This window comes from Cydia fagiglandana, chromosome 26 (genome assembly GCF_963556715.1).
Source record: "Cydia fagiglandana chromosome 26, ilCydFagi1.1, whole genome shotgun sequence".
Lineage (NCBI taxonomy): Eukaryota > Metazoa > Arthropoda > Insecta > Lepidoptera > Tortricidae > Cydia > Cydia fagiglandana.
The window spans coordinates 936,612-964,359 of NC_085957.1; the positions used below are offsets into that span (position 1 = coordinate 936,612).

Sequence of the window (27,748 nt, forward strand, 5' to 3'; positions counted from 1 at the left end):
CACCTCCTGTTGCAGATGATTTGAACATCATGTGAACAACTTACTGCAGTGAGTTAATATGTGTTCAAAACGCGAAAGTTTAAAATATTATATAAACTTACTGCAGATCTTACATGCGCATGTTTTCTCTCCCATGTGGACATTAGTTTAAATTACTAACGGAGTTCAGCTGGGTGGCTTATAGAGTTCTTGTCGGCGGCGTCGCGGAGGAGGTTTTAGTTTCATATGGACGTATTTCACGTGAGTTTGTAGGGAGCCTGATTGAGTGAACGCCTTGCTGCAGATTTGGCAGACGTATGGTTTCTCACCCGTGTGTACCTGGGAAATCATAATTATAAAATAGAGAGAATGTAAATGAAACTAATTTAGAATTTTAATAATGCAGCCTATCACACTGCCACACTGCTGGGCACAGGCTAAATCTCATTTAGAATTATATATATTTGGTCAAATTATATCTAAATTATTTTGATTTGCATTCATTTAAGTAGAAACAGTATATAGAGTAAGTTTTAATACCCGCGTTATGCAACATTTTACACTGGTCTTAAGGCGCGTTTTTGGCGTGGCCCCTTTTTTATTGGCATTTATTTTCTGTAGTATACTGTATTAGAAAGGAGCTCAATACAATATTTTGTCAAAGGAGACAGCGAAACCATGGATTCCAGAATAGTATCTCAAGTGTAGCGTATCAGCACGGAAGTTTGAGCATAGCAAGATAATGCAGTTACTTTGCTAAAGCGAATAATTTATTAACTGTATGTCGTCGGGTGACAAGCAAAAGTCACTAACTAACACCATTGAAATTATTGGAAAATAAACCGTGTTACAAGTGTAATAAAGTGCATTGTTACTTTAATTTTTTGATAGTACTTACTGACTTTTGCTTGTCACCTGGCGATGTATAAGTTACCAAGGAGGTGATTAGTTGAGAAAGAGGCTGGCTCAACTGGACTCGACTGGAAAGAGCTGGAAGTAGCCGCTCAAGATCGTGACAAATGGAGGATTCTTCTGCGAGTCCTATGTCACAGAATAAATAACAGTACTAGGTACAGAAGACTCACTCTCGCATCTGTTACGATCAGGACAGATATGGCCGCCAGGTGGCGACAGCGCCACGCGCGGCTCATGGCTAGCCACCAAAATTGGTGTGGAATGTACTTTTAGCTACCTGTAGCAAAGCGACGAAATCGCGGAGTGAGCCACGCCTGCCTATGTCCCTAATGAGGGGTAACAGGAATGCATCATCATCATAAGTTACCAATTTGTGTGTGTAGATGGAGGACTGGTGCAGGAACGTCTTGGGGCACTGCGAGCACTGCCAGCGCCGCACGCCCGTGTGGATCACCACGTGACGCTGAAACGTATAACAGCCGTATTCGAACAATGAGATACGTCAAATACGAGCCCCGATGCAAATGATTTCGTCTAGTTCCGCGCAACAATTTTGTTTATTTTAATAAATTTTACACATGAACATATAATGACCCAGTGATGGGAACCATAATAGCAATGTTTAATGTAGTTTATTTTGATCGTATAATAAAATTGCATGAGACTTTTATTGCTGAAAAAAAAGGACTTTTCAAAAACGTTGTCCAAATCATATTGTCCTCTCTTACAGCACTGCTGCATGCATGGGCTCGAAACAAAATTGTCAGTACATTGGCAGAGCCCTATTGCTTTCCCTGGTAATAGCCCTTTTCACATATGTTGTAATCCTAATACCCGTCAAAAAAAAACATTTTTTTTTTCTTTCAGTACAAACGGTATTTCTTGTATTTGGATTTAGTTATTGCAGAGTATTACCATATAAAATTAAATTACATTAGTATAAGCATTTAATATTAGTAATTATTAAACAAAAACATTAGTTTTGAACAAACGCGAGAACCTCAAAAAATGGGGTCTCCTGCCGAAAACATATGCATTGGGGCTCGTACTACATGCCCCGATATGTATGGATCGGATATGGTCCTGGGTTCGAATCCCGGTAAGGGCATTTATTTGTGTGATGAACACTAATATTTGTTCCTGAGTCATGGGTGTTTTCTATGTATATAAGTATGTATTTATCTATATAAGTATGTATATCGTCGCCTAGCACCCATAGTACAAGCTTTGCTTAGTTTGGGGCTAGGTTGATGTGTGTAAGAAGTCCCCAATATTTTATTTATTTATGTCAGTGTCAGTTATAAACAAAAAAACGCTAAAAACAACAGGGATAACCAGACTTGAATCTAAAGTACTGTCAATAATAGTACATTTCGATGCTAGTGCGGAAGGTATGTCATTACTTCACGAGTACCGAGATATCTTGCCACGAGCCGCAGGCGAGTGGCAAGACTCGGGACGAGTGAAGAATGACATTTCCGCACGTGTATCGAACGACGTTTTTTAATACAGTTGCGAAAAAATAAGAAAAACATTGTTAATCGCACACTAAACAAAAGTGGTAACAGTGACAGCTCGGTTAGACTTCGTCTTTAAGTATATTATATCTATGGGCGTTTGGCAGCTATTCCGTTCCATTCAGTCAACTTATTAAGAACGGAATTTTCAATATTGAATATTAAAAAATAAACGTGTTATAATGATGAAGAGGTAAGTAATTAAATATGAAATATGTAATATTTTTCGTATTCTTACATTAACGGTAGGTTTTTATGCTGATTACGACGTTTAAAGGAAACTAATATTAACACTCATCAATAAGTAGTCGTGAATTGGAACAAGTATAAATTTAAAAAAATTGGAAAAGTAAAAAGCACTAGTTCGAGATAACCAACTTTCCGCACGCTAAACAGCTACGTAAAGTAGCACTTTTTGAGCAACTGTATTAAAAATTATTTTTCACCACACCAGCTCGGAAAGGCTTACTTTAACTTTGCACTTCAAAAACTGATAGCAAAGTTGCATTTTATTCACATGTGAGGCAAAGTAATCAAATGCAAATTTTGAGTTGTTTTCTTATGTTTGCTGATAGAATTGACTTTTAAATGATGATTTTGGATGATAAATTTTTAATAACATTCTTTTGGATTTGATTTTGTTTGATATTTTACTTCTATTATTTCCTTTGGGTTGGTGTGGTGAAAAATTTTGTGTTTCACTCGGGGGCAAATTTTGTTTAACCCTCGTGCTTTAAAACCCTCGAAACGCTCAAGATTCCATTTTCGACGAATGTAGAATGGGTGACGAAAGCAGAATAGGACTAATTTAAGAACTTGACGAAAAACGAATAGGACGACCCAAGACGATACCTGCGTTAGCATAAGTTTAATGTACTTACGTGTTTTTGTAATATGTTTTTATATGTTGATTAACAACTTTGCCCCCTTGTGAAACAAATAACCATTGTGTACCTGCAAGCCGGCGGGCGTCATGTAGCTCTTGGTGCACTGCGCGCACTTGTAGGGCCGCTCGCCGGTGTGCGTGCGCTGGTGGTAGCGCAGCCACGTCGTGTCCTGCCGACATACAACATATTGACCAGTGGGGAGACACTTCGGGCAAACTCCGCTCCGCTCGGCTCAGCATTGCTCCGAGCAATTATTATAGATCGTTTTTAGCATTAGAAAGACCTTGAAAGGAGGTAAGCGACCTTGACATGTCTTTTAATTGAAAAACGCTTTTTAAAAATCAGTAACTATTACTTATGAAAGCAGAAGAATATAAATGATCGTATTAGATTCATAATTGTTACATGTTTGCCGTAACTTATTTTTAAAATGTGTTTTTTAAAGTAAAGACACATCAAGATTGTTGAAAGCGTTTTCAATTAAAAGACATGTTAAGATCGCTTACCTTCTTTCAAGTTCTTTCTAATGCTTAAAAAACGAACTATAGCCGGGGATGGATGCGTATTAGATATGAGCACCGATAGGCATTTAGCCGGCGGCGGCGCGCTGGTCAAAATCGGTCGGCGGCGGCGGCGAATCGGCGGCGTGGCCTTGAAACACCTTTGATTAATGAAAAAAGAATTCAAACCAATATTTTACCGAAAATACGTGTTTTTACTGTAAGAAAGTTATAAATTAAGTGCATTTTTCAATTTCAAGCAAAATTTATTGAATAGAGGCTCAAAAAGTGCTACTTTACGTAGCTGTTTAGCGTGCGGAAAGTTGGTTATCTCGAACTAGTGCTTTTCACTTTTCCAATTTTTTTAAATTTATACTTGTTCCAATTCACGACTACTTATTGATGAGTGTTAATATTAGGTTCCTTTAAACGTCGTAATCAGCATAAAAACCTACCGTTAATGTAAAAATACGAAAAATATTACATATTTCATATTTAATTACTTACCTCTTCATCATTATAACACGTTTATTTTTTAATATTCAATATTGAAAATTCCGTTCTTAATAAGTTGACTGAATGGAACGGAATAGCTGCCAAACGCCCATAGATATAATATACTTAAAGACGACGTCTAACCGAGCTGTCACTGTTACCACTTTTGTTTAGTGTACGATTAACAATGTTTTTCTTATTTTTTCGCAACTGTATTAAAAAACGTCGTTCGATACACGTGCGGAAATGTCATTCTTCACTCGTCCCGAGTCTTGCCACTCGCCTGCGGCTCGTGGCAAGATATCTCGGTACTCGTGAAGTAATGACATACCTTCCGCACTAGCATCGAAATGTACTATTATATACTATATAAAACCGCGGCATCAGAGGCGGTCTTAATTAATCTTGGAGAGAGCCTGGCCGGAAGATCTTTGCGTGGCCCTTATCTTTTGTGCTAAGTAAAAAGTAGCAGATTGACTGTAACAGGGAAACGTCTGGTCGACAGTCCAAAGAGCCGAAGTGAGGAAAATCAACCCCCGTCACTAACCAATATTGACCCAACAAACCGATTCATTATGTCAAAAAGTGAGGCCCAAGGCCGAGCTCAACCTAACACCGACGCCTTTCTATGCGAGGCCAGAGGCTGAGCTGCAGATAAGCATACAGTTTAGAATCGAACGCCAAGTGTAAGCTTGGCTGACGGCCGAATGCGCGGAGCGCCGATTACGGCGCGCTTTTGTGCAAGGCCGAAGGCCAAGCTGCAAGAGAGCAGAGCTTGGAATTGAACTATTGGTCCAGTGTAAGCAAGTCCGAAGGCCGATAAAAACCGAGGCCATAGTTTTAAACCTGGAGCTTTCCTGCAGGTGTATTCGTGCGTGGCCAAAGGCCGTGCTGGTAGTGAAGCTAAGATCGGAGAAGAACCAATAACCAAGCATTTTAAAAGATAGGTCGAAATTTAGGCTCCAACCAGGGCCGAAAACTTGGAGATTCAGATAGCGGCTTACTTCTATGCGAGCGAAGCGAGGACAACAATTGGGCTGCGAGAGAGCAAAGCTTGAAATTTGAACAATGGCCAAGCTTAAATGAGACGCGATTCCGTTTCCGACGCCTTCCGTGCGAAGCCAATGGCCGGACCTTTGGGCGTGAAAATGCTTAATATCTGAAATAAACCCCCTTTTACACCTTTTAAAGACATTCAACTATGCTTGCAGTGGTTAAATTCGCGGTGAATGACGGATGAGCTAGCCAGCTGGCAAAATTAGTAATTTCGTTGCCCTAACACTAGTAGCGCGGTTACCAAACAGAAAATTTTCGATATTTCTGAATTATATGGACATAAAATACCTTTTGTATGTCTATACGCTATTCAGACTGGCGCCGTTAAAGATCTAAACTAGATAAAATACATGTTATCTGATTCTGAAGGTAGTAGTATCTTACAAGGTCACGCCGATGCCACGCCGATAGCGCAGCGTCGGCAGCGGCGGCGTGAAAATTTTGTCGGCGGCGGCGGCGCGCCGGCGCGGCGCTCATATCTAATGCGTATTTACCCCTGCGTCAAAAAAAAAAGAGACGAGAGAGAGACAGAGAGGGACTCACCGGGTACCCTTTCCCGCAGATCTCACAGATCTCTGCGTTCCGTATCTTCATCCGTCCCTTGCCGTACTGGTGGTACTTGTAGAAGGCCGGCTTCTTGGGTTTGATCTTGAGGTGGACGCGCTCGAAGTGGACGGCCAGGGAGGATTTCTTCGCGAATGTTGTGTCGCACTGGACATAGACAAATAGTTATTTTCACCACACCAGCTCGGAAAGGCTTACTTTGCACTTCAAACACTGATAGCAAAGTTGCATTTTATTCACATGTGATCAAATGCAAATTTTGAGTGGTTTTCTTATGTTTGCTGGTAGAATTGACTTAAAAATGATGATTTTGGATGATAAATATTTAAAAACATTCATTTGAATTTGATTTGGTTTGATTTTGTTTCATATTTTACATTTAATATTTGCTTCTGGTTGGTGTGGTGAAAAATTGTGTGTTTCACTCGGGGGCAAATTTTGTTTAACCCTCGTGCTTTGAAACCCTCGCAACGCTCAAGATTCCATTTTTCGAACCACTCGCTACGCTCGTGGTTCAATTTTGGAATCTTTCGCTGGCTCGCTGTAAAACAAATAACAATAGTTATTTGTTTTACAAGGGGGCAAAGTTGTTGTTTAACCGCTCGTGATACCCAAGCAAGCGAAAGATTCCAAAATTGAAATTGAAACACGAGCGTAGCGAGTGGTTCCAAAAATGGAATCTTGAGCGTTGCGAGGGTTTCAAAGCACGAGGGTTAAACAAAATTTTCCCCCGAGTGAAACACGAAATTCTTCAACCACATCAACCTGAAGCAAATATTAAATGTAAAATATCAAACAAAATCAAACTAAAACAAATCCAAATGAATGTTATTAAATATTTATCATCCAAAATCATCATTTAAAAGCCAATTCTACCAGCAAACATAAGAAAACAACTCAAAACTTGCATTTGATTACTTTGCCTCACATGTGAATAAAATGCAACTTTGCTATCAGTTTTTGAAGTGCAAAGTAAGCCTTTCCGAGCTGGTGTGGTGAAAAAAAAATTACACTCCCTATGTATTTGGGTTCGCGTTGTTCATTCCAAATATCAAATCGATAGCTTCAGTAGTTCTCGATATATTTAGCAAAGTGACAGACATACAGACAGGGTCGCACCATAAGGGTTCCTTTTGTCAGTGGCGGATTTGCAGTCTTTGCGGCCCTAGGCCCCAGGCCCTGTAGCCGCCCCTTTCTCAGCACCCATCATATTGACTACATTTTGAGTTATTTCTTGTTATCATCAGCGAATTTTTTGTCTTTTTTTTTTATTATTATGAATGGGCTTACTCATGACCACAGACTAGCCGAGGCGTAGACGTGGCCTACAATGGAGCGAGCTCGCCCAGAAGGTCAAAAACTCAAAAACAAAAACTTGCCGCCCTAGGCCCGGGCCTACTTGGCCATAGGGCAAATCCGCCACTGCCTTTTGTACCTTTTTGGTACGGAACCCTAAAAATGTTTACACAAGAATAGAGGTCATTTTTGGTACAAACTTTTATCGCTGACTGTACTTTGTTTCCACGGTCAACTAATACTCATCGAGACAATTCTAACAAACCCAAACACAACTAGGTTTCGTTGTTTAATCACAGAGTTCCTATGGCCACCTCCTGTCTCCATCATCATATCGGCTCGATGGTAACATAATATTGCATTGTCACCCGACTTACATATGTATGCAAAATTGTAAATTTTCAGCCGTCAAACCGGGAAATGGGTCAAATGTAACTTGCAAGATTTAATTAGTTACAGCCCACACACAGACAACGGGACAGGTGAAACTAAATACAGGGTGCTTCCTGTAACAGGAGCAATAAATTAAACTAAAGGCTGTACTCCTCAAACTGACCAACATTTGTTCAGCAACTTTTAAAAATTATGAATCCTTTAGACTTCCTCTTTTTCATACAACATAAATATTGTCTTCAATGGACGTTGACATCAGTGTGTTTGACGTTACTTGTCACGCTTTTAACATAATAGAATTTGCAATACATTGCATCTAAGAATAAACTTTAAAGTGTAATAAAAATCAAAACATGAGTTATTTTCAAAAGTTGCTGAACAAATTTTGGTCAGTTTGAGGTGTTCAGCCTACAGTTTAATTTATTGCTCCTGTTACAGAAAACACACTGTATAAGCTTGTAAAAAGCATTTTCTTCTTTCGAATCTAACGCAAATATGTGTAGTAGTGTACCTGGTCGCATTTGTAGTGTTCCTTCACATGGTTGTCCTGGTAGTGTTTCTTCGCCGTCTCCTCGTCCTCAAACCGCTCGCCGCACGCCGCACACGGCCTGGTACGTATACACATCACACGTATAGTCAAACAACTTATTTAATTTCCGACCCATTTCGTACCTTGGGGCTGTCCATAAATTACGTCATCGTTTTTTGACGATTTTGACCCCTAAAGTCATCCAAAAATCATGCTTCGAATGACCCCGTTTCCTCCTACGTCATGCTACCGTCATCCTATGTCCAGACCCCTCCCCCCCTAATTTGAAATGACGTAATTTATGAAGCCCCCTTGTCACAGTGACAATAAATATGAAAGTCGCTAGGGACCTCATACTATTGTCACTGTGACAAGGTACAAAATGGGTAGTAAATTAAATTCTTTGACTCTACATTTTGACGGAAATGAGTTAATAGATGTAGATAGATACCTTACATATGTTAACAGAGTGTTAGAGAAAATTGGATGACAAATAAATCAAACAATCCCGGAATTCATCATATAAGAAGGAATGAAAAGTTAGTACAGAATAAAACATCCGCAATTCTCTTTATTTTTCGCGCGTTATGGTCCAGTCTAAGTAAAAAACCGGGCAAGTGCGAGTCGGACTCGCGCACGAAGGGTTCCGTACCATAAAGCAAAAAAAACGGAAAAAAAATGCAAAAAGAAAACGGTCCCCCGTTCAAGGACTGACCACGCCCGACGTTGCTTAACTTTGGTCAAAAATCACGTTTGCTGTATGGGAGCCCCACTTAAATCTTTATTTTATTCTGCTTTTAGTATTTGTTGTTATAGCGGCAACAGAAATACATCATCTGTGTAAATTTCAACTGTCTAGCTTCCACGGTTCGTGAGATACAGCCTGGTGACAGACAGACGGACGGACGGACGGACAGCGAAGTCTTAGTAATAGAGTCCCGTTTTACCCTTTGGGTACGGAACCCTAAAAACGTGCCTCGGAAAATCCAGAAAAATATATGTTTGAATAAATGGCGCCATACCTTTGGCATATACTCGGGTAGATGGCGACACCGATACATATTTAACAATTTTAACACATGTCAATGAAAGAACATGGGTCAGTCATATGGTGTTCTAAGAATAACAATAAAAAATATTTAAAAAAATTATGTACATATTCTTTTTGATATTTTGTTCCTTTTTTATTTTTAGTTTTAATCCTGTGTCGAAAGATGGCAGTAAATTTACTTTGACTACAAAATTTACAGGGTCCCTTTGTTTCCCATAAAGTTTTAAGTCATAATGTATTGTTTTTCATATTATCATGGACATGGACCCTTAGGAAAGCTGACCGTAACCGAATTGATGCCTTTGAGATGTGGTGCTGGAGGAGGCTGCTGAACATACACTGGACAGCGCGCCGCACTAATGCATCGATCCTTGATGAACTGACCATCACAACCAGGCTGTCTACTATGTGCTTACGCAAAGTGCTTGTGTATTTTGGCCACATTGCCAGGAAAGACAGTGATAACCTGGAAAAGCTGGTAATCACTGGTAAAATCGAAGGCGATAAACCTAGATGCAGGAGCCCAATGCGGTGGACAGACCAAATTCGCTCAGCCCTTGATGCAACGCTCCACGGTGCCCTACATTCGGCGACGGACAGAAAGAGGTGGCGGCAAGTTGTCAAAGAGAAGCTGTTCCTTAGAAGTGGCCACGACCCTCAGTGATGAGTAAACCGATGCAAGGGAGGTCATATTATCGTTAGTCATAAAACTGAAACCGTTAACTTTTCAGGATTTTCGTGAGGATATTCTATAGATAGGTTAGGTTAGGTTAGGTTTGTATTATGGCAATCCTGAAAAGTTACGCGTTTCTGAGAAAAATCAATTATGACTAACGAAAATTCGGACAAACAATACATTATGACTTAAAACTATTTGGGAAACAATAGAGACCCAAAATTTATTATGACAACAACCCTCTATACACTCTACTCTCTTTGCTAAAAAGCTAAATTTTAGAGTATATTGTACCTACCTTAATTTGGTGTCGCAGACGTTGTTGACCTTGTGACGTGTTTTCGCGTCCACATTCTCGAACTGAACTAAACACGAGCGGCATTTCAGCTCCGGCGTCGTCAGCTACAAACAAATTACATTTCAGTTCACTTTCCACTCATCATCTGCTTAGCCTTAAGGTTGACTGGTAGAGAATGCCTTATGGCATTAAGTCCGCCTTTTGTATTATAAGATTTTTCTTTTGTGCAATAAAGATTAAATAAATAAATAAATCATCATTATCATCATCATTTCAGCCTATATACGTCCCACTGCTGAGCACAGGCCTCCTCTCTTGGGCTATAGTCCCCACGCTAGGCCAATGCGGTTTGGGGACTTCACATACACCTTTGAATTTCTTCGCAGATGTATGCAGGTTTCCTCACGATGTTTTCCTTCACCGAAAAGCTAGTGGTAAATATAAAATGATATTTCGTACATAAGTTCCGAAAAACTCATTAGTACGAGCCAGGATTTGAACCCGCGACCTCCGGATTGAAAGTCAGACGTCATATCCACTCGGCCACCACTGCTTCAACCGCTTCACTGCTTTCTTTCCACTCAATAGGGGATATTACTTCAATGTTCTGCCGCCAGAGTGTAGCACTATGACTCTAGTAAACCATAGAGTAACTTATACATACTGTGCCTAAAACTGTTTTTCGACAAGTTTTCACAGACAATAAAATATGACATTGGTGCATCAAGGCGGTTTGTTAACAAGGGCCTACCGGGAATCGCGAAAATCGATATTTAGTTATCTGCCTCTTTCTTCTTCTTCCTCGCGTTATCCCGGCATTTTGCCACGGCTCTTGGGAGCCTGGGGTCCGCTTTGACAACTAATCCCAAGAATTAACGTAGGCACTAGTTTTTACGAAAGCGACTGCCATCTGACCTTCCAACCCAGAGGGGAAACTAGGCCTTGTTGGGATTAGTCCGGTTTCCTCACGATGTTTTCCTTCACTGAAAAGCGACTGGTAAATATCAAATCATATTTCGTACATAAGTTCCGAAAAACTCATTGGTACGGGGTTTGAACCCGCGACCTCCGGATTGCAAGTCGCACGCTCTTACCACTAGGCCACCAGCGCTTCGCTTTAGTTATCTGCCTTTTTATCGCTCGAATAAGCAAGAGTGATAGAGAGGTTAGATAACGAAAATTCGATTTTCTTGTTTCGCGGTAGATCCCCAGATTGTGACGGTTAGTGGCAGTGGCGCCTCCTATGCACAGTTTCGCGTAATATCTAGACACGCGGCAGCGTGTCAAGCCAAGTTCAAGCAAAGGACTGGCTAGCCAGCGCCGAGTGTAATATTACACGAACCACTTGGTGCCACTTTTGACCCTTCTATAACTCAAAACATCTTTGACGTAAACACATAAAACTACGTGTGTTTAATTACATCCATAAGGATATCTAGAAGCCCAAATTTCATGAAGCTAGCTCAAACGGTTATAAAGGTATGAAGGTCAAAAAGTCGTAAATTTTAAGACTGACTTATGACTTATAGTACCTAAATCTAACCTACTTCCAGATGACCTAGAAGGATGAAATTTGGAATCCAGCTTGGTTATTGTGTGTAACCGTAGGAAAAAATCTAAAAGTAAATAAAGTTAAAAAATAGGGGGGGTCCCCATACAAAAAAACCACTTTTTATTGGGACTGACATATAAGTACCTAAACCTAACCTACTTCCAGATGACCTAGAAGGATGAAATTTGGAATCCAGCTCGGTTATTGTGTGTAACCGTAGGAAAAAATCTAAAAATAAAATAAAGTTTAATAATAGGGGGGGTCCCCATACAAAATAACCATTTTTTATTGGGACTGACATACCTATAAGTACCTAAACCTAACCTACTTCCAGATGACCTAGAAGGATGAAATTTGGAATCCAGCTCGGTAATTGTGTGTAAGCGTAGGAAAAATCTAAAAATAAAAAAAAGTTAAAAAATAGGGGGGGTCCCCATACAAAAAAATATTTTTTTATTGTAGCGTTGGAACCGTTACAAGCAGATATTTGAAACTACCCCAATATATGTATTATTATATTTGCTATATTAAAATAAAGTTTAGTCAATAAATAAGTGGTGTCCCCATATAAAAAACTTGTAATACGCTCTAAACAACCGGCCAACGGTGTGTCGTCGGCGGCGCGAGGCACCACATAATTATACAAAGAACAGAAGTAAAAACCATACAGCGGAAACACAAGAAAAAACATTAAATCTCAATGCCTGCCTAGTTTTCTTTACAAAAAGTATTGATATCCCACCAAAAACATAAATGTAAAAAAGGAGAGCCAAGTTCAATACAAAAATTATGCTTGGCTGTGGGGCTCGCCGCAAAAAGAATGGAGATCTAAATGAGTGCCACTGCCAAGTTCTATGCAAAATCCAAATATGTATTTATAGGAACAAAATAACATTATAATCAAGTATTAAACTCTATTTCTTTGCTTTATTGGATACCTATACCAAATGCTGTTATTTAAAAAAATGTGAGATCTTAAAGTAGGTTACATTTAGCTTGGCCAGGTTTTATCAGAATTACAATATATATAAAATGATTGATATAATGAAAACTGGCCAAGTCAAATCTAACCTACTTTAAGATCTCACATTTTTTTAAATAACAGCAATTGTTATAGGTATCCAATAAAGCAAAGAAATAGAGTTTAATACTTGTTTATAATGTTATTTTGTTCCTATAAATACATATTTGGATTTTGCATAGAACTTGGCAGTGGCACTCATTTAGATCTCCATTCTTTTTGCGGCGAGCCCCACAGCCAAGCATAATTTTTGTATTGAACTTGGCTCTCCTTTTTTACATTTATGTTTTTGGTGGGATTCTATATTAATCAATCAGTCATTTGTTTGCAAAAATACAGTTTATCTATACTACCGGTGACCAGAGAGCTGGCAGCTTTCTCTCGCAACGCATTAGTATTGCCATTCAGCGAGGGAATGCTGCCAGGATCTTTGGCACAATGCCGCGGGGGCCTTTTTTAGATTTATTTTAATTTAGATTAGTTTATCTTTTTATTTTAGGTAGTTTTTAATCTTTTTGATGTTACTCATTATAGTCATTATACTGTACTATTTTTGCTGAATAAGTACATAAAAATGTACTCATTTTAAATACGTTATTATTTTATTTATCTATTTACTGACCTTTTTATGTGCTATGGCCTTATGTTGCTGCAGGCCGCGCTTGCCGGTAAAGGTCTCTCCACACACGTCGCACGTGCCCGCCGAGGCGTTCTCTAACGGGTGCTGCACACGTGTGTGCGTGTTGAACGTAGTTTGTTTGCTGTACGACAAATAAAAACATAAAAAGATACACTGATTTAAACTTTCACGATTTTTACACATTATTAAATTGTACAGCCGCCGTCATATATATCGGAGCGGCCAAGGTGCTCATAAATATCTGAACACGCCTCGACTGTCAAGGCGTTAGAGTGCTTGTTCAGATATTGTGAACACCTTGGCCGCTCCGATATATCTGGTGGCGACTCTACTACGTCCTTTGTGTCAGAGGTAAATCTTAAAACTTAAATACGCGATTAAGTCCCGTAGTTTAATTTAATTAAAAATATACACCAAGGTCAGTAGGTACAGTCGCCATCACATATATCGGAGCGGCCAGGGTGTTCACAATATCTGAACAAGCACTCTAACGCCTTGACAATAGAGGCGTGCTCGGATATTTGTGAGCACCTTGGCCGCTCCGATATATATGATGGCGACTGTACCTATATGTATAAGGATATGAGGACGGTATTCCACAAATAAGACGACTTATGTCAGTGGAGTGACGCTTATGACATTATTACGTTTGGGCTTTTTAGGGTTCCGTACCCAAAGGGTAAAAACGGGACCCTATTACTAAGACTCCACTGTCCGTCTGTCTGTCACCAGGCTGTATCTCATGAACCATGATAGACATTTGAAATTTTCACAGATATATTTCTGTTATCATAATCATTTATTTATTTCTTGAATGCGGTACAATAAAGATGTAATAAAACAATTTTTGAACAGCACATTCTGCCTACAGCATGCATGCATGCATTCTGGCAGCATGTTGCCGCTATAATTCAATAATACTAAAAAGTACGGAACCCTCGGCGGGCAAGTCCGACTCGCACTTGTCCGGTTTTTGTTAATAGAACATATTATGCTCCTCAATGGATTTAATATTTAAAATAGTGACAATATAAAGTATTTTTGGGAAATTATGTCTGAATGTCGGGTAGTTCCGTAAATTGACTTTAGAATTCGGAAGTGATTCGGAATTCTTTGAACTTTTAAAAAACACACATTGGCATATGACATTAAACCATTAAAAACGGGTAGGGGGGCACGCGGCGCCCAGCAAACCCCTAAGGGAAGCCACAGGTGACCCTCGCGCAAACATTGGCCATAGCAATCCAGCGCGGGAACGCTGCCTGCGTGATGGGCACCCTACCAAGGGCGCAAAATTTTGATAGGTATTTTAATTTTTTAGCTTTAGTTAATTTTAGTTTTTTATTCCTAAAGCACTATTTGATATTGAATGGAAACAAGTTTTAATATTAAAAACATGTCACCGATTAAAGCTTTCACGATATTTACACATTAGTAAATTGTACAACGGGACTTAATAACGCATTTAAGTTCTAAAATTGACCTCCGACGTTTCGAGGACGGCGTCGTTGTCCCCGTGGCATCGGAGAAGACTGGCTAAAGTTGACATCGACATCTTTTCGCGCGAAATTACTTATTAAAAAACTACCCGCACTTGATCCTGTTTATCAGTTTGAACGTTTTCTTAAATACGCGATCAAGTCCCGTTGTACAATTTAACAATGTAAAAACATGTCATAAAGATATGTATGGAATACGTAATACTAACTTGAAAGTGAGGCCACAGTACTTGCAAACGAAGGTCTTTCCCGAATGGAAGTCAGCGTGCATCACCGCCATACTCCTTTACAACGTGCCATGCAATAACAAATTAATTCAATTATTTATTTATTTCGAATCCATATAAGTTAAGGTTGGGTAAGACTAACATAGTTTATTTTGCTCGGGCAAGACAAACAATATGAGGATTCCATACAAGTGATAGACTTACCCCGGTGATAGTCTTACCAGTGTTAGTAGTGCCGAAATAGAGAACATCTGATAGCCGAGCCGAATATAATAGGTGAGACCAAAGCGCACCGTCTCCGCTGGCTTGGCTATCTCAAAGGATGGGTGAAGATCGGGCAGCCAAAAGGGCCTACTTGGGTCGACCAACTGGACGCCGTCCTGCTGGTTGTCCTAAATACCGTTGAGCAGATAGAGTGGAGGCAGATCTCCGTGAGCTCGGCGTCGGCGAAAGCTGACGGGATACCGCTCTGGACCGATCAAAGTGGCGTGCTCTTGTGTTGGAGGCCAAGACTCATTGTGGGTCACAGCGCCAACCAAGTAAGTAAGTAAGTGTTAGTAGTACAACAAATCTTAAAATTAATTAAGATTATAGCTCTTTTTTTAGCATTAGAAAAAGACTACGCGATCTTGAAGTGTCTTTTAATTGAAAAACGTTTTTAGGGTTCCGTACCCAAAGGGTAAAACGGGACCCTATTACTAAGACTTCGCTGTCCTTCCGTCCGTCCGTCCGCGTCCGTCCGTCTGTCACCAGGCTGTATCTCACGAACCGTGATAGCTAGACAGTTGAAATTTTCACAGATGATGTATTTCTGTTGCCGCTATAACAACAAATACTAAAAACAGAATAAAATAAAGATTTAAATGGGGCTCCCATACAACAAACGTGATTTTTGACCAAAGTTAAGCAACGTCGGGAGGGGTCAGTACTTGGATGGGTGACCGTTTTCTTTTTGCTTTTTTTTTGTTTTTTTTTTTTTGCATTATGGTACGGAACCCTTCGTGCGCGAGTCCGACTCGCACTTGCCCGGTTTTTTAAAATTCAGTAACTATTACTTATGAAACACTGATTTAAACTTTCACGATTATTAAACATCATCAAACTGCACAACGGCAAACGTTCAAACTGATAAACAAGACCAAGTGCGGGTAGTTCGAAAAACTCGCGCGGCTAGATGTTGATATCAACTTGAGCCAGTCTTCTCCGAGACCACGGGGACAACGCCGTCCTCGAAACGTCGGAGGTAAATCTTAAAACTTAAATACGCGATTAAGTCCCGTTGTGCAGTTTGATGATATTACTTATGAAAGCAGAAGAATGTTAATAATCGTATTTGATACATAATTGTTACATAATAAGTGTTTTTCAATAAAAAGACACGTCAAGATTGTTTACCTTTTTTCTAATCCTAAAAAAAAACCATAGTGACATACAATAACATCGCATTGTCACTGATAACAAGTACGTAAGTCAAATTTTAGATACCATTAAAGGTAATATTTTGACAATTTCGATCACATATATACTAACATTGCAAGTTAAATAAAAAATTGTAGCGTGTTAAAGGGCTACATATAAATATGTATATGTATAATATGTGCTTACCGATGCCTCGTCATGAACTGGCAGATCTTGCATATAAACTTGAGTGTGTGGGACTCAAAATGCTTCCTAAGACCCGCCGGGTGACGGAAACGCGCGCCGCATAGAACACACTCGTTTCGGCCGTTGCTCTGCGGACATAATACATATTTTTTCAATTTTTACCATTTTCACATGTATATTTAGCCCTATAGTTGACTAATATGTTTTATTATGTGTTCGAATGTTATGTGATCGAATCTTGTCAGCACTGTAATGATTATTATTATCGTTAGGGTCTCCCGTAATATATCGACGCGCATTCGGCAAAAGCCGATAGGAAAAAGCTTTATGTCCGCGCAATAAGAGCGAAAAAGTCGTCGTTTGGCTCGGCTCGCGACGGCCGACGACGCCGGACGCGTCGACCGGTTTTTCGCTCTTATTGCGTGGACATAAAGCTTTTTCCTATCGGCTTTTGCCGAATGCGCGTCGATATATTAGGGGAGACCCTTAGTGTACCAATATTAGTTTAGTATCTACTATAGTACTATACCACACATGTTACACCTCACTCCGATGACAATGCCACTCAAATATCCTTGGTTTACAAATCTTAGTGGGAATTGTCTCAGGATGTAGGTTGCACTTATCAATGTATCAATCTATGTCCTCTTTTTGTATTATCCGCCTATGCCTGTTTATTTCCCCAATAAAGAAAATAAAATATTAGGCTGTAAGTCCGCCATTTTCTTTTTTATATTGTTTATCCTTAGTTGCAATGTATAAGTAACTAGCATACCAATTTTCAAGTTCCTAACTCATCTGGAAGTGGTAAATAATTTTGATGATCGATCAACGAATGAGTCAGTGTTACCGGGTCGTGTGTCTTCTTCTGATGGTTCTCGAAGGTGGTGTGAGACAGGAACCCCTTGAAGCACCTCTCGCAGCGGTACGCCGAGCGGAGGTAGTTGCTCGACTCTTTACGCGCGTCTAGCTCTTTTTGCTGTTCCTCTTCTGATAACTTTACTATCTCTGTAAAGTAAAAGAAAAATTAATAATATAGCAGGTATCAGAACGAAAGGCCAAGAAAGAGACCCATTAATATTTAGGTCATACTGAGCAACTTTTACTATGGGACCAACTCCGAAAACGCGGAAAAAAAATTAACTCTCCCATAGGAAATTTCAACATCAGACCAGCAAAATGTATGAAACATCCAATTTTTTTTTCCGCGTTTTCGGGGTTGGTCCCATAGTAAAAGTTGCTCAGTATGACCTAAATATTAATGGGTCTCTTTCTTGGCCTTTCGTTCTGATACATACTGTAAAAATAAATTTTGTATCATATGACAACCCTAAATAGCCGAAAGGGATAGTGCCATATATTAGAAAGGGACAGCATGATTCGACCCTGAACCGCTGTCAAACTTCGGTTTTGTAGGAAGTTTCCTTTCTGTACGGCGGTAGTATGTACTATGTCGCGTTCCAGCGCGCACAAGTTCGCAAAAATCGCGAAGCGTCTGGTTGACGTAACTGGTGACCGAAGAGCTGGCGGCTACCTCGCACAACGTATCAGTATTGCGATAAAGCGAGGAAATGCCACCAGCATCCTTGGTAAAATGCCTCAAGGCCCTATTTTAGGCTATAGTTCGTTTTTTTTTGCATTAGAAATAAGGTAAACAATCTTGATGTGTCTTTTAATTGAAAAACACATTTTAAAGATAAGTTACGGCGAATATGTAACAATTATGAATCTAATACGATCATTTATATTCTTCTGCTATCACAAGTAATAGTTACTGATTAAAAAAAAGCGTTTTTCAATTAAAAAACTGGTCAAGATCGCTTACCTTCTTTCAAGTTCTTTTTAATGCTAAAAAACCGGACAAGTGCGAGTCGGACTCGCCCACCGAGGGTTCCGTACTTTTTGGTATTTGTTGTTATAGCGGCAACAGAAATACATCATCTGTGAAAATTTCAACTGTTTAGCTATCACGGTTCGTGAGATACAGCCTGGTGACGGACGGACGGACAGCGGAGTCTTAGTAATAGGGTCCCATTTTACCCTTTGGGTACGGAACCCTAAAAACGAACTATAGTTATTAATTTACTTTAGTGGTACCACTATATATTTTTTGTTACATTGATATCATACTGACCTATATTGTAAGTGTTCTCAAACTTGATATAATCGTCCTCACTAGCAAAGAATTTCTTGAACCCCTTCAGTTTCCGCTTGTACTTTGGTTCCTTCTCTTCTTCTACTTCTTTTATCTTCTGGACTTTCTTCTTCGTCTTTATACTCTTGTCTCTTTTCACTCTTACCTGTGGTCAAATGTTCATTATAAGAGCGTTTCTTTTATTTTTTGCCACTTTTATATATTGTGACCTTTTTTGCCACTTTTGTGTTATTTCTAGTCAGGATCGCGAGCCCTTTTCATCCTTATAGGAGAAAAAAAGAGTCCTAAAATTTCCATACATTTTTCAAAATTTTCTTTTGTTACCACCTTTCAAAGTATATGGGGAAATGGTAACACAATAGGAAAAAAACTCAGGGGCATTTTTTATCCCATTAGGATCGAAAGATATCGTGATTCTGAGCAGAAGTAACACAAAAGTGGCAAAAAAGGTCACAATATATAAAAATGGAAAAAATTTAAAGAAACGCGCTTAAATAAACTGTCAAATTAGAATGAATAGATTTGACTAAATTGAAATGATAGTAGAGGTGTCAAGTCTAAGGAAACTGGACAAGCGCGAGTCGGACTCGCCCACCGAGGGTTCCGTACTTTTTAGTATTTGTTGTTATAGCGGCCACAGAAATACATCATCTGTGAAAATTTCAACTGTCTATCACGGTTCATGAGATACAGCCTGGTGACAGACAGACGGACGGACGGACGGACGGACAGCGGAGTCTTAGTAATAGGGTCCCGTTTTTACCCTTTGGGTACGGAACCCTAGCGTGCCTCGAGTTTGACAGCTGAAGTAGGTGGAATTATATGGTGCCATATGTTTTCTAGTAACTAAATTGTGAAGCTTCGACTAATGACTCAAAAATACCGCATAATGTAATGTAATGTAATGTATAAATTAGTATAATTTAACTTTAATTTTAATGTAATATGATCCTAAGTTGGTCGAAATAAACGAATTTATTATTATTATTTATTAATGCATAGATAGATGCATCTACCTAAATGTTTTCGACCAATATCGTTAATACCTATAATTTCTAATGTTTTTGAATACATGTTAAGTCTTCAGATAATGAAACACTTTGTTTCAAACAACTTATTGAACAAACAGCAGTTTGCATACCAAGCTGGGCGCTCAACCACACACGCGGCGCGAGACCTGGTGGAGCGTGTGCTTACGCACCTCGAGGGGGGGCGGCAGGTCGCAGCGATATTCTGTGACCTCTCGCGCGCCTTCGAGATGATCGACCACTCGCTGCTACTTAAGAAACTCGAACGCTACGGTTTTAAAGGTAAAATATACGACGCAATTGCTTCGTTCTTAACAAATCGGAAACAAACAACCTACGTCCTAAACTCAAAATCGCAACCCGAAACTATCAGTGGTTGTTCTGTTCCTCAAGGATCTACCATGGGGAATAATCTTTTTTTAATTCTAGTAAACGATATTACAACAGCCTGCCCCGAACATGAGTATGTCATGTTTGCGGATGACACTTGCGTTATTGTTAATGCCGAAAATCTTACAACATTGAAACATAACGTCAACAAAGCAATGCTCGAAATAACCAAATGGTTCACAGCCAACGGCATGCTTTTGAACATCGAAAAAACCAATTTAATTCATTTTCAACTACGCACTGCTGCTACTGACGAGTTAAATATAGAAGTAAATAATGTAACGGTCCCTCAAGTACGTCAAGTCAAGTACTTAGGCTTCATTATCGACGCTGGCCTAACGTGGAGTGCGCACATTGACGCGTGCTGCGACGAACTAGCCTCGGCCAATTACGCACTTTCCAGACTTGTAAACAGCCTATCTACTGAAAACCTGAAAAAGGCGTACTACGGCTACTTCCATTCCATACTTATTCAGGGCGTAGACCTATGGGGAACAGCAGCCGACCGAGACAGACTATTTAAATTACAAAAACGCGCATTACGCCTAATTAATAACAAACCATTAGACTACCCGGCACAAGAATTGTTCAGGAAGCATAAAATACTCACGTTACCAAGTATTTATATACAAATAGCCTGCACACATGTAAGGGGAAATCTACATAATTACATAACTCTCACTAGGACTGATGTTAGAAGCACTCGCCGACAAAACCCGCTACTTGTTCCGAGATATAGGCTAGCAAAGTTTCGAAAGTCGCTGGGTGTCATGGGACCCAAATTATATAATTCACTACCTAAAGTAATAGTTGATTCCGCCAGTGACCAAATATTTGCACGTAATTTAAAAAAGCTGCTCCTAGAAAAAGCTTAATACTACACTACCGATGAATTCCTCACAGGGAACAACCAACATCTTTAAACTAAATTGTAAACTGACAAATAGATAATTAATTTATAAATATTATGACATATATTATTTCAATAATTTAATTTGTTTTAAATGTATACAAGTATATGACTTTTCTTGATTAAAGTACTTACTTATAATTATTATTATAATGAGATGAAATTTACCGCACTATGTAAATATTGATGAACTGTTGACATGTAAAATATTACTTTTTACCAATAAACGCTATCTATCTATCTATCTATCTAATGTACTAAGCCGTACAGCGCCATCTACTGGAATGTAGGTATAAGTAACATAATCTATTATTGTAGTAGGTACATATAAGGAGAGGCATGTAATATCACTCTACTCCATATTAGGTTAGGAATGTAGTCCATATACGGGGAGTCATGTAAGATGACTCTCTTCTATATATAAGGAATGGAATTTAGGTCAAGCTACTGGACACCTGAACTGGATACCTTCCACGTGTAAGGGCCCCCCACAACTGGCGTCTTTCGAGCGTCGGCGTCTAATTCTATGGCCGACGTCGACGCAACGTCGACGCTGCGTCGACGCAACTGCGCAGCGACGTCATTTTCCATAGCGCTGGACCGACGCCGACAGACGCCGACGCTCGAAAGACGCCAGATGTGGGGGGCCCTAAAGCTCCCCACCTAAACACGTGTGACCTAAATTCCCATTATTCCCAAGTTTATACACCGTGTTTTTTTTTATTTCCGTTAATTTCAAGGGTGCATTCCTGAGCTTAAATTAAGTAACTTTCCCAAAGACACCGATATTCTAATTAACTCCATTTCGGAGATAATCAATAATTTATTTTTTTCCTATAAGGCCTCTACAAGCGTGTACACTTGCCTTAGGGCTGGTTTACATATTGGTTAGTGTTTAGAATGAGTTCATACATTTGCTACTAAACTTAAGTACAATATCGGTCGATCGATGTTCGAAATGACATTGATATGTCACAGATTTCAATTGTTTGGTTGAGTTAAATGTAATGCCCGTGTAACAACAACGCTATATGCTACATTTAATTACTTTTTAAACTTATTTTTTCTTTAAAAAAGAGCAAAAAAATATTTTTTTTTGAAAATTAACTATGCCAATTAGTTCACTTAAACGTTCTTAACCATACCCCGAAATTAACGGAATTCAATAAAAACACGGTGTATATTCTAGGTTTTAAAACAATAAATTACAGTATTTACTCGGCACTCCTGTGTTTTACTACTGTCCTGGGTCCCATCCTCACACTACATTAGCCGTCAAATTGGAAGAATTTGTCTTTGACTTTTCACATCTTAAACATAATAAGTGAATCTTTAACTTCAATAAAACTCACCTTCTCTCTTCTAACTTTGTCTTTTCTCTTTCTGGCAGGTTCCTCCTCCTTTATCTCCATCTCGCTCACGTCCGTCTTGATGTCCGCGTGTAGCTCCGTCTCTTTCGCACTCTCCAGCAACATACTGTTCTTAAGGTTGATGATGGGCTCGTCGAATTCTGAAATACATCATCGGGGCTGTTCATAAATCACGTCATCTATTTTTGACGATTTTGGACCCCCCCCCCCTAAAATCATCCAAAAATCATGCTTCGAATGACCCTCCGATGATAATCCGATGTCCAGACCCTCCCCCCCCCCATTTGAAATGACGTAATTTATGAATAGCCCCATCTCAGGAAATTTCAACTGTCTAGTCTTGTCTATCACGGTTCATGAGTTACAGCCTGGTGACAAACAGACGGACGGACAGCGAAGTCTTAGTAATAGGGTCCCGTTTTTACCCTTTGGGTACGGAACCCTAAAAATGTGATATGGGCTCTTTTACTATCAAATAATAGAGATATAGTTCGTTTCTTTTAGCAGTAGAAAGAACTTGCAAGAAGGTAAGCGATGTTGACATATCTTTTAATTGAAAAATGCTTTTTAAAAATCAGTAACTATTACTTATGAAAGCAGAAGAATATAAATGATCGTATTAGATTCATAATTGTTACATATTTGCCGTAACTTACTCGTATTTTTAAAATGTGTTTTTCAATTAAAAGACACATCAAGATTGTTTACCTTATTTCTAATGCTAAAAAAAACGAACTATAGGTATGTATACATTTTTTCGATAAAAGAGCGATGGAACGCAGTATGCTCGGTATATCTCTCTGCGTAGAATCCGAAACGAGGAGATCTGGCGACGGACCAAAGTAGTAGACATTGGCCGACGAATTGCTACTCTGAAATGGGCCTGGGCCGGGCACATATGTCGCAGAGATGATAGGAGATGGAGCAAGCGTGTCCTAGCGTGGAGGCCTCGTTCAAGAAGACCAGATCACAGACCTCCAACAAGATGGGAGGGTGATATTAAAAAGATTGCAGGCCCACTCTGGAGGAGAGAAGCAGCAAATAGGGCTGCTTGGAGGAGATTTGGAGTGGCGTATGCCCAACAGTGGGCGCATACTCGCTGAGGAAGAGAAGAAGATATTTTTTTTTGATAATCTTGCACTTATATTCTGCTGGTTTGAATATTAAGCCGGGTATTCATTAGGCAACTTTTGTTAATAAACACTGTTTAATGACTGTTTATAAACAGTGTTGCACGATGTTTCATTATCTCTGTAAACATGTTTATAAACAAGGATGATGAAATATTGCTGCATAAACATGTTGCTGTGCTCCCCACTCTAGGTGGAGAGCAAGACGAAACATTCGGTTTATAAACAGATGTCATCGAGTGTGGACGTGTTTAAAAACATGGAAATAGTGTGGTCCAACACACAGAGCATACTACCTCCTCGGGCGACATCCTAGCAACAACTAAACTAGTGTGAACTGCTAAGTTTCAGAAACAGTGTTTACGGTAAACTTGTTGCAAAACATGATGATCAAATTCATAAACAGTTTATTAACAAAAGTTGCCTAATGAATCTTCTTCTTCTTCGTCGTAACCTCATGACTGAGGGTCGTGACCGCCATAAGTTGCGTTTTCTTGGATTGCTCTCCAACCTGGCCGATCTTCTGCCTTCCGCATAGAGCCCTGGAACTTGACGCGTGTGACTGCCTCAATGGCATCAAACCAGCGTGTGGGTATTCTGCCTCTGCCTCTTCTGCCTTATGAATACCCGGCTTTAAAGTCAATAAATACCCTAGACAAAGTTAGAGTTACCACTGATCTTACCCGGGTGATAGAGGTCAAAGTCGTCATCGTCCATCTCCTGTTTGGTCTCGTCGTGAGTTGTCTCCAAGATGGTGGGATGGTGGATGGTCAGGCAGAGGGCGAGCCGCTGCGACACGCGGTCTAGAGTCGCCAGGTAGCTTGTTGTTATCTGTGGGGAATGTAAAACAAACATTATGACCCTAAATATCCATACTGAAGCTTAGGCGCCAACTTGGGTCTCTATTGTTTCCCAAATAGTTGTCATAATGTATTGTTTGTCCGAATTTTCGTTAGTCATAATTGGTTTTTCTCAGAAACGCGTAACTTTTCAGGATTGCCATAAAACAAACTTAACCCATCTATAGAATAACCTTACGAAAATCCTGAAAAGTTAACGGTTTCAGTTTTATGACTAACGATAATATGACAAACAATACATTATGACTTAAAACTTTATGGGAGACAAAGGTCAACCGCCAACATTATACTCATTTTTTCTTACATAAGGGGGTCAAAAACTGCAAATATTGTCTTACGTAATAAATGAATGGCGCCTTATAGCCTATAAGCAGTGGGGAGACACTCCTGACTTCGGGCAAACTCGGCTCCGTTCGGCTCAGCATTGCTCCGAGCAATTATTAGGGTTGACACAAGTTGACGTCCCTTTGCACGCACAACCACAGATAAGATAATGACTTGAATTTAATTGACAACCCTAAATAGCCGAAAGGGATAGTGCCATAAGTTAGAAAGGGATATCATGATTCAACCCGGAATCGCTGTCAAACTTCGATTTTCTAGGAAGTGTCCTTTGTCAATTGAAGTAAAATGTCAATTGAAGGACACGTAGGTAGGATTGTGCGGTTATATATATTTGTATGTATTTATATATATGTATATATTTATTTATTTAGAAGTTAGTATTAATATTTTTATGGACATGTAATTGTTTCGTATATCTATATATGTATATGCCTTTGCACCTAATGCATCACATTGTATTAAGTTATGTTCCTAGGGTTAGCTACTTCTTTTAAGTCTCGCCGTCATGTACATTTTATCTTAGTTTGACTACCATTTCATATGTATCTCTCAGTTACTTAAAGGTTAGCTGGAAGAGATCCCTTAACGGGATAAGTTCGCCTTTGTACACATTTATTGTATTCTCTCTGTGTTATGTACTTGTTTTGTGCAATAAAGTGTTTACTACTACTACTACTACTTTCTGTATGGTAGTGCTATTACTAATTATGTGCTATAACACAGAATTTTTATACTAGGTGAGGTGACGGCTCTCTCAAATTTTAGATCCAATCTGGGGACCATATAGATAAATATTTGGGTTTTGGGCGAATCCTGTTTCCACCGTGATACAGTTTAATACAGACCGTGGAACAGATGTAGCTTACTTCATTCATAAAAATCATAAGATGTTGTATATTATTTTATTGTAATCTTTAATACTAGTGCAGTTAAGGGCCCCCCCACATCTGGCGTCTTTCGAGCGTCGGCGTCTGTCGGCGTCGGTCCAGCGCTATGGAAAATGACGTCGCTGCGCAGTTGCGTCGACGCTGCGTCGACGTTGCGTCGACGTCGGCCATAGAATTGTAGACGCCGACGCTCGAAAGACGCCAGATGTGGGGGGGCCCTTAGGGTTGGTCACTGAACTGCGCGGTAACTATGTCATTATTTTCTTTGTATTTGTATTTGTTTTATGGCAGCTGCCCCTGTTCTTTGCCAGCAAATCTAGCAATAGCCTGGCCTAGCACTTCCTCACCAATGGATGAATAGAAAAAACATTATGGGACATATAACGCTTTAAACTCTCGCGTTTTGTACACATATTTCATTACACAAACGGGTCTACCTGATATAATTTCATTGTATCGATATTCGATTCTCCGGTATTGTTTCGATGAAATTATATCACGGACGCGTTTGTGTAATCAAATATGGGACGAGTGTCAGTATATTAATTTACTTACAATATGTTGCTGCATGAGAGCTTGCTTGAGCAGCGCGTCGGCGCGGTGCGCTCGAGCGCGCAGCGCTTGCGCCTTGATGAGCTGCGTGCCACACAACGCACACAAGTGTTGCGGGCATCCATCCCACACTGAAAGCTGAAAATCAAAATAAATATATTTGAATGCTTGCTTAGATATACGGCCCTAATCTTATCTATGAAAGTAATAAATAAATAAAATAAAAAATAAAAATAAAATAAAAAGCCTTTTATTTCCTTTTGTTATACATAAGTTTGTAATATATTTTTGTTGATTTAATTTGTAGGAACCCGTTAGGTGAAGGCCTCTTCCAAAGATGTCCATTTTTCACGGTCTTGTGCTATGAAAGTAATATAAGCTCGAAACAGATTGAGAAATGGTAGGTGAGCTAATGAGACCATAGTCTGAATATGAAATAATAAAAAAAAATTAGATTAAAAACGAATCAATTAATCATTCATTGATGTGATCAATGACTAAAGTCTATTTGTCTTTGTACAGTCGCCATCAGATATATCAGACTGGCCAAGGTGCGCAATAATATCTGAACATGCATTCTAACGCATTGACAATAGAGGCGTGTTCAGATATTTAAGCACATCGGCCGCTCCGATATATCCGATAGCAACTGTACATGGCCCTCAAATTATTAAATAATAATATTAATGAAAAATCAAACTACAAGTCCCTTCTAAGGCAGAATCAACAAAAATTATATGGTTAATTGAATTTACCATTGGCCTCATTTGGACTACATAGGTACACTACTGAACTTGGCCAAAAAAAGCTTTAATGACGGACAAAAAACAAGGATTTTAATTAGCATTCCTTGACGGAAAGAGAACTTGAAACAGTTAGAATTTATCTAAAAAATAGATAAGTATAAAAGCAAATAGTACGACTGGTGATTGAGGAATAAAGTTAATACCAAAATACGTACCGTAGTGCCCATAATATCGATAAAAGCCTCATCTAACCGCTGCTCATAGATACCGAACAGTTTGGTTTCCGTAGCGAGGCATATTCTACACGCGCGCAGCTCTTCCGCCGCTTCTGACTTGACTGCAGCCATTTTATCGCTTTTATTAACATGTGTTTATCATATTAAATGATTATCTTCAGTCGGTTTTCTGATAAAAATGTAAATAAAAGATATCAGCATCATCGGGCGGCGTTATTGACCTGCAAAGTATGTATATCGCCAATTTACTTATTTTTTAAGGCATACAAAACAAATAATTTTCTAAAATAAGCTTTATTTTGTTAAGGTAAAGACTATTCTTTTTATTTATATGAATAAAAAAAAAGAAAATTAAGGAAATTAGCAGCTATGAATTATAACTTTGACGTTTAAATTGAATGTTGCCAATGTAAGAAAATAAAATTCTACTAAAAAGGAT

General features: G+C 39.3%; 2 protein-coding genes across 2 annotated transcripts in view; both read right to left on the reverse strand.

The window, feature by feature from the left end:
* Positions 1–27,748, reverse strand: part of LOC134677560 (uncharacterized) — a 54,771-nt gene that overhangs the window by 25,526 nt on the left and 1,497 nt on the right. The gene's annotated exons all lie outside the window — the stretch shown is intronic.
* Positions 132–27,522, reverse strand: LOC134677538 (zinc finger protein 431-like). Its single transcript, XM_063536005.1, has 15 exons — positions 27,289–27,522; positions 26,331–26,465; positions 24,367–24,514; positions 22,536–22,693; positions 18,835–19,000; positions 17,551–17,708; positions 16,701–16,828; positions 15,078–15,152; positions 13,352–13,490; positions 10,157–10,260; positions 8,114–8,210; positions 5,893–6,060; positions 3,366–3,467; positions 1,262–1,357; positions 132–318 (listed from the first exon to the last, which is right to left on the reverse strand). The coding sequence occupies exons 1-15, from the start codon at positions 27,418–27,420 to the stop codon at positions 166–168; spliced, it is 1,959 nt and encodes a 652-aa protein (XP_063392075.1). The 5' UTR covers positions 27,421–27,522; the 3' UTR covers positions 132–165.